The following is a 15887-nucleotide window of genomic DNA, read 5'->3' as shown; positions in this document are numbered from 1 at the left end:
GTTTTAACCCAATTTTCATAACCGGAAGGTCATATTAAATCTGTTCTGTTTTAATTGATACTTTGTCATGTTTAATTTTATGAATTTTTCAGCCATAATCAACAAACAGAAAGGTAAAAAAAAACACTAGAATACATCACTTTTTGTGTAATAAATCAAACTTTCACCTTTTCAACTGGATCATCATAATAAAATGTTGAACATCATCTTAACTTAGACAAAAACAGACGGTGAAACAAAGTCACTTAACCAAAACGATGCAAAATAATTCCTTTATTTTTCTTTTTCCTTCCACCATCAGAGTAAAATTATAATTCCACATTACTGGAGGAATCTGTGTCCTGAAAAAAAAAACCTAATTACAGTAATGTTCTCAGTGGTTGAAATAAGTTATTCAGTGCCTCAAATAATTTTGCGGTTTTTAAATCGCAGTCGCACAACGCAGACTTCCAGAGGACTGGATTGGTGCACAGAAAGAGTCCAGTGTGAAACTTAAAGATCTCTGAAAAAGAAGCTAAAAGTCCAGCTTTGTTTCACAAAGCGTGACGGAAAACAACCGGCGACATTTTCAACAGCATTTCACATAAATATGACAATCATAATATTAACGATATCATATTTGTAAAGCCTTTCTTTATCACCCGACTGCTGTTGCACACAGAAAAATAAAGATAAAAAAAGAGGAAGAGGATCCGATGCAGAAAGACGGCCATCTTGAAGGGAGATAAAAGAATAACTTCTGGAGTTTGGGAGAGTACGACGGAGAATTAGGGACACGCTAAGAAAATATAAAATAAAAAAAAAATACAAGAATATAGCACAGTATCACGAGTATAGTCGTATAACAAGAAAGTCATAATATATAAAGACTAAAGTCTTAATAAGACTAGAATAAACTCGTAAAATACAAGAATAAAGTCAGTTTTGTGAGAACAAAGTTGTAATACGAGAATTCATATTATAAAAAAATTGAAATATAGTCAAAATAATACAAGTTGTAATAACAAAAGAATAAAGTCATAATACCACTAGATTAGTCGTAATAACTCGAGAATGAAGTTGTATTAACGCCAGAATAGTCATACCACTAACGTCGTAATAACTCAAGAATGAAGTTGTATTAACGCCAGAATAAAGTCGTAATAACACGAGAATAAAGTTGTATTAACGCCAGAATAAAGTCATACCACTAAAGTCGTAATAACTCGAGAATAACGTCTTAACACGAGAATAAAGTCGTAATAACACGAGACTAAAGTCATAACCCGAGACTAAAGTCGTAATAACTCGAGAATAAAGTCGTATTAACGCAAAAACGTCGTATGAACGCGAGAATAGTCGTGATAAGATTAAAGTCGCACTACTACGAGAATTACATTACAAAAATAATGTCAAAATAATATTGTATTACGAGAATAAGGTTGTAACATTACAACAATTCAATTATTACGACTTTATTCATATATTACTGCAGCTTTGTTCTTGTTTGAGTTTATTCTTGTAATTTAATTCTTTATTTTCCTTTTTTTCTTATGATCCTAATTCTCCGTCGTAGCTCAGACATGGACAACCTGTGATTTTAAAATCGTGAAGGAAATGAGTAAAAATGTGATTTCTTTTAGAAATGTAAACACCACAACGTCATGAGAGACAAAAGAAAAAAACCTGTTTTAATTCTACCAGAGAAAGAATCAGAGGGACCGTTTATTTAAAAAAAAGTCTAGTCAAAGTTTGAAGAAACGACGGGATGAGACGTAAAGGTCGGGTCGGCAGGCGAAAGGAAAAACATTGGCACGACTTTAACAAGGCAGCGGACGACTGGAGACTCCCGTCCACAAAAAGGTCACGCAGGGGTCACGGAGCTCCTTCCAGATGATCCTGCAGGTTAAACTCCCCTCCCTCTGGCCTCCATCTCCGTTAGTTCACTTTATCCTGGAATATGTAGAGGTTGTTTGTGGTTGCCACGGCAATGATGTTGTCCTGCGGATGCCAGGCGGTGTGGAGGATTTTCTTGTTGAAGTCCAAACTGTCCACGCTGATCTCGTCCTTCTTGCGTTTGCCGCCCGTGCAGACCTTCCGCGGCTTGAGGACCTGCAGCGGCTTGCTGTTCTCCCGCGACGCCTCCAGCGTGGCGTCCCGCCGCTGGCCGCGCTCGAACATCCGGAAGAAGTTGTTGTAGGAGCCGGTCATCACCACGCTGCCACGGGAAGGAGGGCGAGACAGAGACAACAAAAAACAAACAGAAAACACTTAAAAAATGTACATTTTTATACGAGTATGTGGAGAAAGAAAGTTTAGTGGAAGAAAACCCATTACGGTGTTGATTTCAAAGAGCACCAACAAGGTTCCCAGAGGGATTTGGAAAATAAAGAATGAGACTCATAACTGCTTATGTTTTGCTAAATGATCAAATTTAAACTGAATGTCTTGCTAACATCAAAATATTTCTGTCTGTATATTAAGTGCTTCTCACTTTCAAACTGAAAAGCTATAGAACAGGAAAACAGAAAATAAAAAATGTAGTAAAATTAAACGTTGAATTCTTCTAATACGTGAGATGCATTATTTATCTTTTTCTTTTAATTCAAATGTGCAAAAAAACTGAATAAGAGTAAAATCCCACCAAAAAAACTCAGAACTTTTGAAATTAATATCTGAACATTTGTACAAAAAAAAATTAGCAAATGAGTTTCAAAAATCAGAAATGTTTACTTTTGAGTTTCAAAAGATGTTTGACTCAGAATTTTCCATGTTTTTTCTATAAAATTTAAAAGATTATTCTCAAAATTACAGATTTTCTTTCCGAGCAAATTTTAAACTTTTTAAGCTCAGAAATGTTCTGGCTTTTTCTAGAACATTTTTAAGATTAATCTAAAAAAATTCAGCATATTTTTTCAAGGAAATGTCCGACTTTTTAAGCTCAAAATTTCACATTTTTTCCAGGGGAATTTTCAACCTTTCAAAGTCAGAAATTTCATGTTTTTTCATAAAATTTATTTAGGTCAATCTCAAAAAGTTCCTTTTTTTTTCTAGGAATTTTTCAACTTTTCAAGCTCGTACATTTCCTTGGTTTTTCTATACATTTTCTAAGATTATTCTCAATATTTCTGACTCTTTTTGCTGGAAATGTACTACTCTTTTTTCCATCTACAATGGCCTTACAGTACACCTCTGTAAATTAATCCTGGAACCTGTTTTTAATCCAGGGAGTGGAGATAATTGAACCCGTCAAACAGAGGAATCATTCAAATCGGCTCAACGTCTGAGCGGATGACACAGAGGGAAAACAAAAAGCTCGTCTGGGTGTCCCGACCGGCGACAGATTAGTCACGGATTCTTGGAGCGTCATAACGGCCGTTGTGCTCCTACCTGTCGTTTCCGTTCCAGCAGCACTCGAACTTGTCGAAGATGCAGTCGTTTTCGTAGAGCGAGCACAGCTTGTTCCTCAGATATTCATGAACCTGAAACGATTCAACCAAACAGCCGTGAAGCAGAAGAAGAAAGAGAAGCAGAAGAAGAATCACTTCTTCCTACAGCTCTGATACCTGAACTGTTTTTGTCTTTTACCGCAAATGTCCTTTACAAATTGTTTATCCTGACCTCTAGTGGCCGCTATGCAAAATTACAAGGAGTGACTTGAAATGTGTTTTTTGTTCGTTTTATTTTAACTGACATTAGTTGAGTAAAAACTAGTTACATTTACTTGGGTAACTGGAAAAACATTTACTTTTACCACACTGTACTTTTAGTAATTTTATTATAAATCACTGCTACTTTTACTTGAGTAAAATTTCTGGAAATTCACCAGATAAAGACAAATATTATTTGTTATTATAATATTATAACAACTAATATTAGAATATTAGTTATTATTCAAGTTTTATACATTTTAGAGTGAAAGAAACTGATTTGGGAAAATGTTTTTTCAGATTTTATTTTGCAATTATGACCTAGCATGTCCCTATTACTGTGTTGTACACAATTATGTTATTTATATAAATTATTTTAATTTTGGTCTGTTAAATACAAAAGCTTCCATACAGCTTTACATTTTGATCCACCTCATGAAGTAAATTTAAATATAATTATTTGATGTTTTGATCAGTTTCTCAGTACTTAGTTTTTTTTCTTCTTCTTTTTTAATCTTGCATAATTTCTTGGACAGCACTTTTTTTTTTATTTTCCTCAAGTAAAAATACGTTTATGGCCACTTTTGGATACCTAAGCGTCTCAGAGAATTCAGTTTGAGCCAATCAGAGTCTAAGGGGATCCAACCATCAGCGCGCTCACCTGGTACGTCTCCACCGGCCGGTTTTCCATGTTCAGGTCCCAGATCTTCACAGATAAATAGTCTCTGGTCATCAGGTAGCGTCCGTTGTGACTGAACTTGACGTCTGAGATGGACGATATGATCTCTGAGAAGAAGGAGCGGTTGCTGGGGTTTTCTGGCTCCTCAAACACTGGAAGAGAAGAAGAAGGAGGAGACCAGCTGTGACCAGAGGGATCCTCACTTCATCTGGCCGTCATTACAGGAGGGAAATAACGATTACCGTCACGAATGGACTGTAGTAACTCATGTTACCGTGTTGGTTCCAGTGCTGCTGACCAGAACGACAACTGGCTCCAATAAAAATATTAAAACCTAGTGTCAACTCAAATTAACTCACTCAGATGTGTTTTTTGAGTTTCAGATGTTTGGATGTCATGGAAGACGAGTTCAATCATCAAGTTTCGCTACTGTCGGCCATTTTTCAGCCATATAATGATCGAAAAATTAAAGTATTTTGACAAAAATGTTCCAGCACGACAGAATATTAAAGAAAAATTACATGAAAATTAAATTACGTGAATAAAGTTGGAATAATACCAAAAATAAGTCAATAATACGAGTTATAAAATTACAAGAATTAGTCACAATAATACAAGAAAAAACTTTTTACAATACGGTGATAAAGTCACAATATTATGAGGATAAAGTTGAAAAAAGTCTAAATAAAATATGAAAAAAATTCATGATGATACAATAATAAAGTTGTAATGGTACAATAAAAAAAAGTCACAGTAATACGAGAAAAAAGTAATGCGACAAAATATCAGAAAATTACAAGAATACAAGAAAAAAACGCAGATTGTTAAAAAACGTCATAATAAGGAAATAACGTATTAGAAAGTCATACGTGAAAAAAGTCGGAATGATACGAAAAGTTGGAATAATGTGAGAAAAAGTCAAAATACAAGAATAATGTCGTAAAATTAGGAGAACTAAGTTGTAACCTTATAACTCTTACATGGAAAGTAATAAAAAATGTAAGTGAGGAATTCTGAGCATCTTTTGAAATTATACTTTAGTATCGGTTTACAGTTAAGGAAATACTTTATCTTTCAACGCAATAAGTTAAACAATTGCTCAAATAACTATTCATATAAAAAAATCGAGTTGGTTACATCAGATCATAAAAACTAACAAAAAAACTTTTTTCACGTAATTATACGATTCCCTTCTGTCAACATAAAATCTCTACTCAGCTACTAAGTGACTTTATACTTATAATTTAAAAGAAATAAAAATCTCAGCCTGTCCCTAATTCTTATGTCCGGGAATTTACCTACTTAAGACGCTAATCTGATATTTTATTATAATTTTCATTGATGACGTTTTGATTTTACTCGCATCGTTTTCCTTTATAATTTTCTGCTTGGAAACGTGGAGCCAACTCACGCTTGGAGTGCTTGTCGCAGAGAGCCGACGCCCGCATGTCGCAGAGGCGGATTGTCCCTTTGCTGCTGCTGTAGACGAAGGTGTTGCACTGGTGAGGATGAAACTCCGCCGCCGTTATCACCTCGGTCAGCTCCTCCATGTTGGCCGGCTTGATGTCAACGATGTCTGAGGTAGCGCGCAGTCAGGGAGCGCCAACCATTCACACACCAGCCCTGATCGGTCCGCTTTCATTCAACTCCGGGTCGGTTGTCTAGAAAGTTCGGTTCGTTTTGGGAGGCGAAAATTGGCAATAGAATAAATAAAATTAAAAAAGAAAGAAAGAAAAAAATCCGGCTGTTCTGTATGATTAGCATTCGCTGTCAGAGTAGCATACTTGCAGTGAGTACGCATGCGTGCGCATGCGCAGTAATAGGTCCACCACATTTACAGGAGCTGTCAATTAAGCATACGCGACCAGATTCGACAAAAATAAGTCGATAAATTGTTTTTCGGTGATGACTAAATGGATATACATCCGTTGTCATGGTTTCAAAGTGCATTTAAAGAGGATCTAGCCGTAGCTACAGTCAACTACGAAACACGGCCCGCCGAAAACTCGCCTTCCTGTTCCTCGATGATGGTCTGACTAGCTAACCGCAAAGTCGGGACGTCATACAGCTGTTAATAATAATAATAGTAATATGGCGATCTCACTTTTACGTCATGATTTTCTGTTGCTAATTAAAGCATGTGGTAATGACAGTGTATACTTGCCTGACAGACGCGGCCGTCAGTTTGTCCTGACAGTTTATCAGCTTATTTCCCTTCTATAAAAACGACAGAAATTGAACCAATGACTGACCCGTTTGACTGTAGAACGTAGCGATACTCATAACCATCAAATAGTATGAAATATTTCATAAAGCATAGGAGCCGTGGTTTGTTTCAACAAACTAATTTTAACAATTATGTCAAATTAAATTATTGACCAATATAAAAGTGAAATTTGCTTTGTCCTCCCTTGACAGAAACCAAGCTGTTTATAAATACATATCTAGGGAGAATAGATATTTTAAATATCAAAACATCATATTTTATAGAAATCGAGTAAGAAATAAGGAGCTACGAACATTTTTATGACACGTTCCTGCTCATATTGGAATAGTCTTGTCTTGCGGACGTGACTCACTGACTCACAGTAATGGCGCCTGCAGGAGCGTCGCTAGGTTTAGCTGCTAACCCTAAACCAGTTATGTATATTAACAGCTAAATCATTCAACCGCTAAAAATCTGACAGTTCTCCATTTTTGTTTATATTTTATGAAGCAGAAAGTTGTGATCAGCGTCTCCTTCAGAGGCTTTGTGTCGATTCCTTCAGTATTTCTCAGTGCAGCGCCACCACAGGTGAGGAGTGGAACAGATTTTTATATTGGTTTGGCTCGTTTGACACAGTGACGCAGCAGCTGAAAATGTATCAAATGTCGCGATTTTGGTCCCAAATCGGGTTACCTAAATGTAAATAAAGTCTCTCAGGTTGTGTTTGAGGATACTGAAGCTGCGGTCGGTGATCTCCAGGTTCCACAGGTTGATGCGCAGGTCATCCGCAGACAGGTAGGTCTCGTCGTCGCTGTTGACCGAGACGGAGTTGATGTGGTAGGTGTGAGCGTTGGAGAACACCCGGCGAGGGCTGGCCTCCACCATCAGGTCCATAGGGATTAATACCGGGACCTGCAGCAGGAAAGCGACTTTTAAACACTGAAATGTGCAGAAAAACTAATAAAAACTCTCTGATTTTCTTTGAATGCATCACGGCAGCATCAAGGTGTGGTTCTGACCAACCCGCAGTGCCGTGATCGTGTTGGGATCTCTGTATCGGCCATCTTCCTCTTTCAGGTTGTAGCCTTCTGGTCGCTTGTCTCTTTCACTTATTTTCCACAATTTTATAGTTTTATCTGCAACAGGAAGAAAAAATAGACTCAAAGTTCACAAACTTCAAATTCAAACACATTGTCAAAGTAAGCTTTCAAACTTTTGGAGCTTCATTTGGTTAAATATTATAGTTCAAACCAGTCAGCGTGGGATAAACGTTTAGTATTCTGCTCCAAACATGTTTTGTTGTTCCAGCCTTTTTATTTTTGTATTTTTAAACATTTTCTAAAAATAAATGTAGGTATAAAATCCATTCAAAGGACTTCGGCACCGTGTTTATTCGTAAATATGATTTAAAATCCGAGACAAACAGAAAATGTTCCTATTATTTGAATATTTCTGCCTTTAGATTGTGTTGATATTGATATCCGATATTAGCATTTATTTTGTTATGGCTGATAACTGATATTTACCGATATTATATATATTTCGCTACGGTTTCGACACCTATAGGAAAAAAAGCAACCAGAAAAAGATTCAAAATAATGATCATATCAATTATGATATCAATGTTTTTGCCGATACATTACTAATTTCTAGTTGAGAATAAACAGAAATCCAGGTTTTAGCATGTCTAAATGAAGGTTTATTATTTACTCTCCTTGTTCAGGTCGGAAAAATGCAGAGGAGAAATGTTTGGGCGATAAAATCTGCAGCTTTACCGTTGGTGGACAACAGGAACTGAGCGGCGTTCTTCTGGGGAAGCCAGCGGATCTTGTTGATTTTCTCCTCGATTTCTAAACTCTTCAGGTAGTCGAACTCGGGCTCGTGGCTCTGGAAGGTGCTGTAGACGTTGTACTCGCTCCTGAACTGGGGCAGGTTCTTGTTCTGCCAGGAGAAACACGGACACTTATGAGACGAAGCGCGATTTAATCCAAACGAAAAAAAACCAAAACACACCGAACATTTAGGAGGGCTTTACTTCTACTTCCTGCTGGAAGATGACGACGCGGCCGCCCTTGTCTCCGGTGGCGAGCAGCTCCCCCGTGTGGTTGAACTCAACCGTTGATATGATGTCGGCTGGGCAGAGAAACGACACATCAGAATGGAAACATTTAGTTACTAAACGCAGCAGTAGCAGTCTGTGTCGGTGGGAAGGAGGGCGGACGGAACGTGATCGGTTTCATTTTCGCTCCAGTTACTCAAACTGTCTTTCATATCCTGGACTCCTCACACTGAAACACACACACACACACACACACACACACACACTTTAACGTCCACTGGAGCAGAAAGACAATGAGCGACCAGATTGTAGTGAGGGGCCTTTGTGCTGCCGGAGGCCCAGAACGGGGTGTATAAAAGTTTGCAGAGACATTTTGTCTCGTTATCTCCTTAAACTTCGATGTATTTTATCATGAAACATGGTGGCGGCTGCATCATGCTGTGGAAAGCTGGTCAGAGCTGATTGGACGATGGATGGAGATAAATTTAAAACCACAGAAGAAAACCTGTCAGAGTTTAACTATTTTGTGCTGATTTGTCAAATAAAATATTCGGGCTGAAACAATTAATCGTACTAATCGTCAACTAATTAAGTAATCGATTAATCGCTAACTGCAGCGTGAAAACTAAAGAAAAACTACAAAATATATTAACGTTTTTCATTTAAGATTATTTAAAAAAAACTTTTTGTAGATGTTTTACCCAGAATTTCTAAAGTTGCCATTTTAGCTTCACTTTGTTCAAATACTGTTAAAAAAAACAAACTCCTATTAATAAAATTTTTTATCAATAAAATAATCACCAGATTAGCTCGACATTGTATTAATGCTAACTTAAGTAGAAAGAGCTGAACTTTTCACATGTTGATGTAAAAGTATTTTTTTAGCTGCGAGCTTTCACTAAAGAAATGCAGTTTTTGCGTTTTGGGCAATAAAATGTTTATTTTCCTCTTAAAAAAGGAATTATTTGCATCTTTTATTGCGTTTCCAATACTACTTAATAGGGGTTAGGTGGTTCAATGAAAAATCTTAAGAATGTGCCAATTTAAAAAAACAACAACAATGTATTGATTAATCATTATACTAATTGATTAATTGTCAAAGTATTTGATTACTAAAATAACCGTTAGTTGCAGCCCTGTTAAATAAACATTTCAGATTTGTCTCCTAATAAAAGCTGCATCCTTAAAGTTCCCTTAATACCAAAAACCAGTTTAAAATCTGAGCTTCAGATTTTAAGTCATTTTCCTAAAACTCTGAACTCCATAAAGTTTGGATTTTCCCCATTTAGAAACCAACAGCACCACTAAGTGATGAGTCCAACCCTAATGGAGATAAGGGAGGGTTTCCTTTTATAAAAACATTTAGGGATTTCAGGTTAAGAGATAGACTTTGGGGAAAAACAAGGAAACATTTCAACATAAAGGATCAAGAGCTCCGATATCCAGATGCTAACCAAGCAGAATCAATTAGATTTGGAGCAAAATGTTGTCGTACGAAGGATTATTTTAAATCGTACCTTCAGCTACGTCGTCGTCAATGGCTCCCTTCACCTGGGAGAAGCACCACTGCATGTCGCCTCCAGGTCCTTTCAGAAGGAAAAAAACTTGTTACATTTCTATCATGTTACAGGTTTATTGCATCAATAAATACCAATTTAAATAATAAATGCATTTGATAATAAGTCAAATAACTGCACCTTGTAATTTTCTTGCTAATGTTTTCAAATTTGTTAATAAAATAATTTTAAAAAAGCTTCAGTTTCAGCAGTGTCAGTAAGTAAGCAATAAATAAACAAGATGCAGAAGCTTACAAACATCCTCTTTAACTACTGCTGCAAATTGAACCTTAAAACAGAAAAACTTGTCTAAAAAAGATACAAAAGTCTAAATATTTTACAAATTTAACATCCACACAATTCATGTGTGTCCCAGTAAAATTTAGAAGAAACTCTTCATTTTTAATTTCAACACCAGATCATAAAAAACCGAAGGCATCGATTACCCAACAGACACAACTTTGGTCAGAGTCCTGCGGTTAACACTTATTACAGGAAGGATCTCCAGTAGCAGTCCGTCTCACAGCTCATCTGAACAAGCCTCTGACTGAAGACTGTTGCTGTTTGGCGTTCTAATGATGTTTTAACAGCTGAGGAAGACACTTTGCTTCCATTTTGATTAAATAAATATGGACTCGTGAGAACTGGAACCATTTATGATGATGTCGAATCCAGCTTCTGTTTTTGGGCCAGAACCGCTTAAACAAATTATCAGTGGGAAGGAATGCAAAAGTTTTGATCAATTAGTTAGAAAACTGTAAACAATTTAATCAGTTACAGGTAAACTTAGTGTGTGTTTATTCTATAGGTCAAAATTAGAGCACATTTTATTGATAACATGCTATATTTCTAATGATTAATCTAAATTTTTAGGCAAAGAAATTTGTTGTTGTTGTTTTAAAGCCAGAAATATATATTTGTGCATATTTTTAGAGTGAAATACTTCATAGTTGTGAAATTGTGGTTATAACACTGTGAGGATCTCATACCTGAGCATGTCTGGGCTCAGTTTTCTTTCATTTCTCAAGAACAGCTCGCAGATAATGTTGATAAACATTTTTTAAGCCACTTAATTATCCTGCAATTAAAAAAAACCCCAAAAAACTATGGATTATCACTTTACTTTCATTCCTTTATATGCTTGAATGACAGCTGGTTAAACGTAAAATGCCTTTTATTTTGTTAAAGAAAAACAGTCTCATCTAGATCTGTCCTATAAGGAAACAACCACTGCTGAAAAAACACAAATAAATTGACAAGAAGCTTAGATATTACAGCTCAAAAGCAATTTATAAATATATATTTTAACACTAAATGTTTGGAAGATTTAAAACATTAAATTACATATATGTATATTTGTAGATATCGATATCTACATGTAAAATATTCACAGCCCTGAAGGTATTTTTTTTTAAGATTAGATTCCTGTTTGGACTTGACGCTACGATGGATCAGTGATTTTCAGGTATACAGATAAACAGATTTCAGTACCACTGCAGAATAAGAGCAAATATCCAGGAATAAATATTACAAACAACAGGTAATCTTCTTCACATGTTTTAATCACAGAATTTATACTGAGAAATGGAAGCAACTATAAAAAAAATACCAATTAATTTAATTCAGGAGACATTAAATCACGCTAAACTAAACTTCTTTTAGGTCAGTTACAATTTTCTAAATTATTTTTATCTGCTAAATGGCAGAAAAACAACATAATTATCATAATTTTATTTAAATCTCTGAAGTTTACAGTTGAAGCTGCATAAGATATCAATAGTGCAATAAGAAATGAGAGCTGAAAATAACATAATTTCACTTTTAGATCGGACTTTTAAGGTGTAATTTTAATGGTTAATGTGCTGAAAGTAAAAACAGACATGTGATGAAAGGAGAGAAAGAAAAATCAGAAAGAATTATTGATATTGCCCTTTAAATCCAACTCAGAATCTATAAAATAAGTAATAAATTTGCTCATCCGCTGTTGTTTTTACTAATGTAAGCTGGTGGATTAGCATTGCGTGTGTTCAGTCAGTGGCTTTTTCAGATTGGTTGGAACACTGACTGCTACTGGAGATCAGTCCTTCACACAGCATCTCCTATGATAAATATTGGATATCTTCCCCAATTTTCCTTTGGGATAAATAAAACATTTCATTTTGCCTTTCGTGACGTCATAAGCCACTCCCAAGAATCACATTTTAGAGAACAGTATATCTTTAATTACACGTGTTCGTCTCTTCTAAAGTGGTCGTGAACGAAACAGACGGTTCTTCTGGGTGATCCGAGTCAAGTGATCCGGCTCTCTGAAAGTAGCCGACATTCCCACCAGCAGCGCTAACGCCATAACTCGCCTCGCCTCGTCAAAGCCAGCAGCCGGGGTGTGTTTAGGGACAACCAGGCATCCCGTGGAAACCAACACGTATTTTCCAGTCAAAGCAAACCTCCCAGTTTCATGTTTTGGTTGGTCGGACCGGAGCGCAACTCTTGACAATGAACCGTTAGAGCGGAAAGAACTGCAGCAGAGCTCGGCTAAAGCGACAGTTAGCTTGCAAAAATAGTCCCAGCGATACGGTTACCGGCGATCATCTGCTGCCAGCAGCTGGCCGCACATTTTGAGCCGGCAGAGGCAGCCAGTCCGTGGGGTGACACTTGTTTCTGCTGGCTAGCTAAGGGTTAGCACTGCTAACTTTGGCTAGCTGGTTAGCTTCCGTTACCCCCACGCAACATAAAACGAGTCGTTGCGAACCAGAACCAAGCAGCAGACCGGCGGCCGGACGGGGTGAAACCCAGCTCCAGGCTGATTTACCTGCCATGACGAGACACGCAGCGGAGCTCGAACCTGCTCCCCACTCCCACGCGCTGATCCGTGGGATCTGAACTTTTTCTTCCGCTCAGGATCCGATGGCGGTGTGCACAAACCTGCACGTTGCGCCCCAAATGAACCGTATAACCAGTTAATTTATTACACCACCCTTTATTTCCCGCTCTTCCTTCAGCTGGTTCTTGTAGATGTCACCCACCCAGCCGCCCGGCTACTTCGCATCCCATAAGACACTTCTTCTTCTTCTTCTCTTCTTCTTCCTCTCCACCCCTCACCAGACGTTTTTCCGCACGTGAATCAGAAGGCTCTTATGCGCGCGCATGTATCGCAGGAAATAAGAAGGCGCCTTCATTCTATCTATCTATCTATCTATCTATCTATCTATCTATCTATCTATCTATCTATCTATCTATCTATCTATCTATCTATCTATCTATCTATCTATCTATCATCAAATACAAAGGAACACTCTCTACACCACTGGTGTCAAACTCAAGGCTCGTGGGCCAAATGCGGCCCACCATAGCTATTTATATGGCCCTCTAGATTTGAGAGAGTCACAAAGACTGATAACAGTTATGTGCTTAAACATTATTTTATAAGTCAAATCAAACTAGTTTTCATTTCTATAGGGCCAAATTACATAAATGTGAAAAGATGCTAAAATTATTTATGTTTTAAGGAGTACTAATCGAACACACTATAATATTTTAATAGTTTCTTAACGAGTAGTTTAATCGTTACATTCTGTCGCAACCGGCCCTTTAAGGACATTCGTGACCTTGATGAGGCCCAAAATGAAAATGAGTTTGACCCCTCTACAGTAGACGCTACCTTCGGGGGAAACTGTCTTAGCACTAGCTAACTAGCTAGCTTAGAATTAGTTTCCACTGTATGTATTAATGCAGAATTAATGAAGAATTAATGTCTTCAGTTTGTAAGTGTTAACAGTTATGAGTGCCCTTAAAGCAAGTCTCAAGTATTTGTGGGTATTAATACCTCTACCGAATACCAGAGGTCCACTCTGACCCCAAAAGCAAACTGATGTCTTATGAAGGCGATCAAAAAGAACCCACAACAGCATCAAGAAAATGGGCAAATATGGCCTTCATGGGAGAGTTACAAGACCAAAATCTCCCCAAACTACAAAACAAACAAAAGAACACAAGTTGTCAGGGCAATGACGGTTCATATTTTGTTTCTGTGGATTTGGAGAAGACGTCTGGCTGTGTCCCTCTTGGAGTCCTGTGGGTCGTACTTTGGAATTATGGGGTACCAATCTTCTTTTGGTCCTTCTACAACCGGTGTCAGATCTTGGTCTGCATTGCTATCATTTCTGGTCAGAGTTGTATTTAGGTTGCCCTTTGTCACTGATTCAGTTCATAACCTCATTGGCAGACTTTCTAGGTACAGCTAAAGTGTTGAGGGGATCCATGTTGGAGGTATCAGGATCAGGTTGCTACTTTTTGCAGATGATGTTGTTCTCTTAGCTTCATCAGATTGTAATCTTCAGCTTTCATTGGAACAGCACCTCCAAATCCTAGACAGTTGTCTCTGGAAAAATGTATAGAGTGTCTTTTCTGGGTCAAGGGCGAGGTCTTGTCCCTAGCAGAGGAGTTCAAGTATCTTTGGGTCTTCTTCATGAATGTCCGGCGATGTACTGGTGCGTCATGGTAAAGAAAGAGTTGAGCCAAGGCTATTGGCCTACTGGTCTATCTACGCTCCTGCTCTCATCTATGGTCATGGGTTTTGGGTAGAGAACGAAAGAACAAAATCGCGAATACAAGCCGAAATCATGGTGTGTGAACTCTCCCTTAAAGATAGGGTGAGACTCTTGGCCACTGCCCAAGATTTGTCCAAACAGGGGTACAAACTGCATTTAGAGTCCAATAATCGCAATATACAAGTCACAACCAGCTGAAGAGGACGATAATACATCTACCTATCTTACATAACATAGACTAACTATCTATCAACATATTACTGCCTTTGGTGTGACTAAAATCCCTTTTGAATGTTTTTCTTCTTGCAGTATTTTCTCTGAGTCATGTGTGCTTTAAAGGATCCACTTCTCGGCTGGAGGTACCAACGCGCTCCGTAAATGTCTTATAGCACAAACACGCAGGCCTTGACTTGAGTGAGCAATAGCTCCGCCGCCCACATGGATACGTCAGACTCTGTTTCTCCTTGAAAGACTGAGCATGCCAAGTAAAGAGGACTAAAATACAGTGTTTGTACACCACTGCAAAAACAGCAATGATGAAAAAGGGGAGAAAGAAATGGCAACTCTAAAAGAAAAGAAACAGAGCTGTAATCTGACGAAACTCTCTTTAGAAGTCTTATAGACATGTTTGTAATTCTAAAGTCTAAAAATCATTAAGAAGTTTTCATGGGAATACATTTAAAATGGTATTTTATTAATCTTACAGGCTACTGCCAGTCATATGCAGTTACATTTTTTCGCCACCAGAGGACGACAGAGTTTTAAAGGGCTGTGATTTAAAACCCAGCCAGATTTCCAAAGTAATTTCTAGTCGTTTTCATCAGGCCTTATAAGGACATAACACGTTAAATTATATGTAAATATATTCAAATTAATTAAAGATGAAGTAGCTGTCAAGAAATTACTCAAAAGTATTTAGTAAAACTTTTGACTCAAGTACTAACTTATCAAATTATTAATAATTTATTATTTAAAAATTTCATCATCAAATGGACCAAAATATAAAGTTAAGTGGAAATTTTGTTATTTTAAAGATGAAAATGATAATAATTCTTATAAGTAACAAAAAAATAACAAAATCAGGCAAAAGAAAATGTTTCCAAATCAGTTTCTTTCAATAAAAAACTTCAGAAACTTGATCAAAACTGCAGGTGTGGGTCTGTTTATGGTAAATCTTTGGTTAAAACATGTTGTTGTTGTTTTTTTCATTC

The 15887-nt window shown here is 37.1% G+C and overlaps 1 protein-coding gene across 1 annotated transcript; it reads right to left on the bottom strand.

The window, feature by feature from the left end:
- Positions 1-258: 258 nt before the first annotated feature.
- Positions 259-13235, bottom strand: ppp2r2ab (protein phosphatase 2, regulatory subunit B, alpha b). Its single transcript, XM_028026117.1, has 10 exons — positions 12939-13235; positions 10091-10159; positions 8550-8647; positions 8290-8455; positions 7538-7650; positions 7249-7426; positions 5720-5884; positions 4291-4460; positions 3370-3461; positions 259-2197 (listed from the first exon to the last, which is right to left on the bottom strand). Exons 1-10 carry the CDS (start codon positions 12943-12945, stop codon positions 1918-1920), a joined length of 1338 nt encoding a protein of 445 aa, XP_027881918.1. The 5' UTR covers positions 12946-13235; the 3' UTR covers positions 259-1917.
- Between the last annotated feature and the right edge of the window lie 2652 nt (positions 13236-15887).

The sequence above is a fragment of the Xiphophorus couchianus genome, chromosome 8 (genome assembly GCF_001444195.1).
Source record: "Xiphophorus couchianus chromosome 8, X_couchianus-1.0, whole genome shotgun sequence".
NCBI classification, from domain to species: domain Eukaryota; kingdom Metazoa; phylum Chordata; class Actinopteri; order Cyprinodontiformes; family Poeciliidae; genus Xiphophorus; species Xiphophorus couchianus.
The sequence above is the reverse complement of the archived record's forward strand: the minus strand, read 5'-3'. Positions and strand labels throughout refer to the sequence as shown.

Excerpts from the sequence above, each read along its gene's own strand:
- ppp2r2ab (XM_028026117.1), bottom strand. Across the intron at positions 5,885-7,248 it reads GATCACCGACCGCAGCTTCA|ACATCGTTGACATCAAGCCG; the intron begins GTATCCTCAAAC and ends GCGCTACCTCAG. Across the intron at positions 2,198-3,369 it reads TGCTGGAACGGAAACGACAG|CGTGGTGATGACCGGCTCCT; the intron begins GTAGGAGCACAA and ends TTCCCGTGGCAG.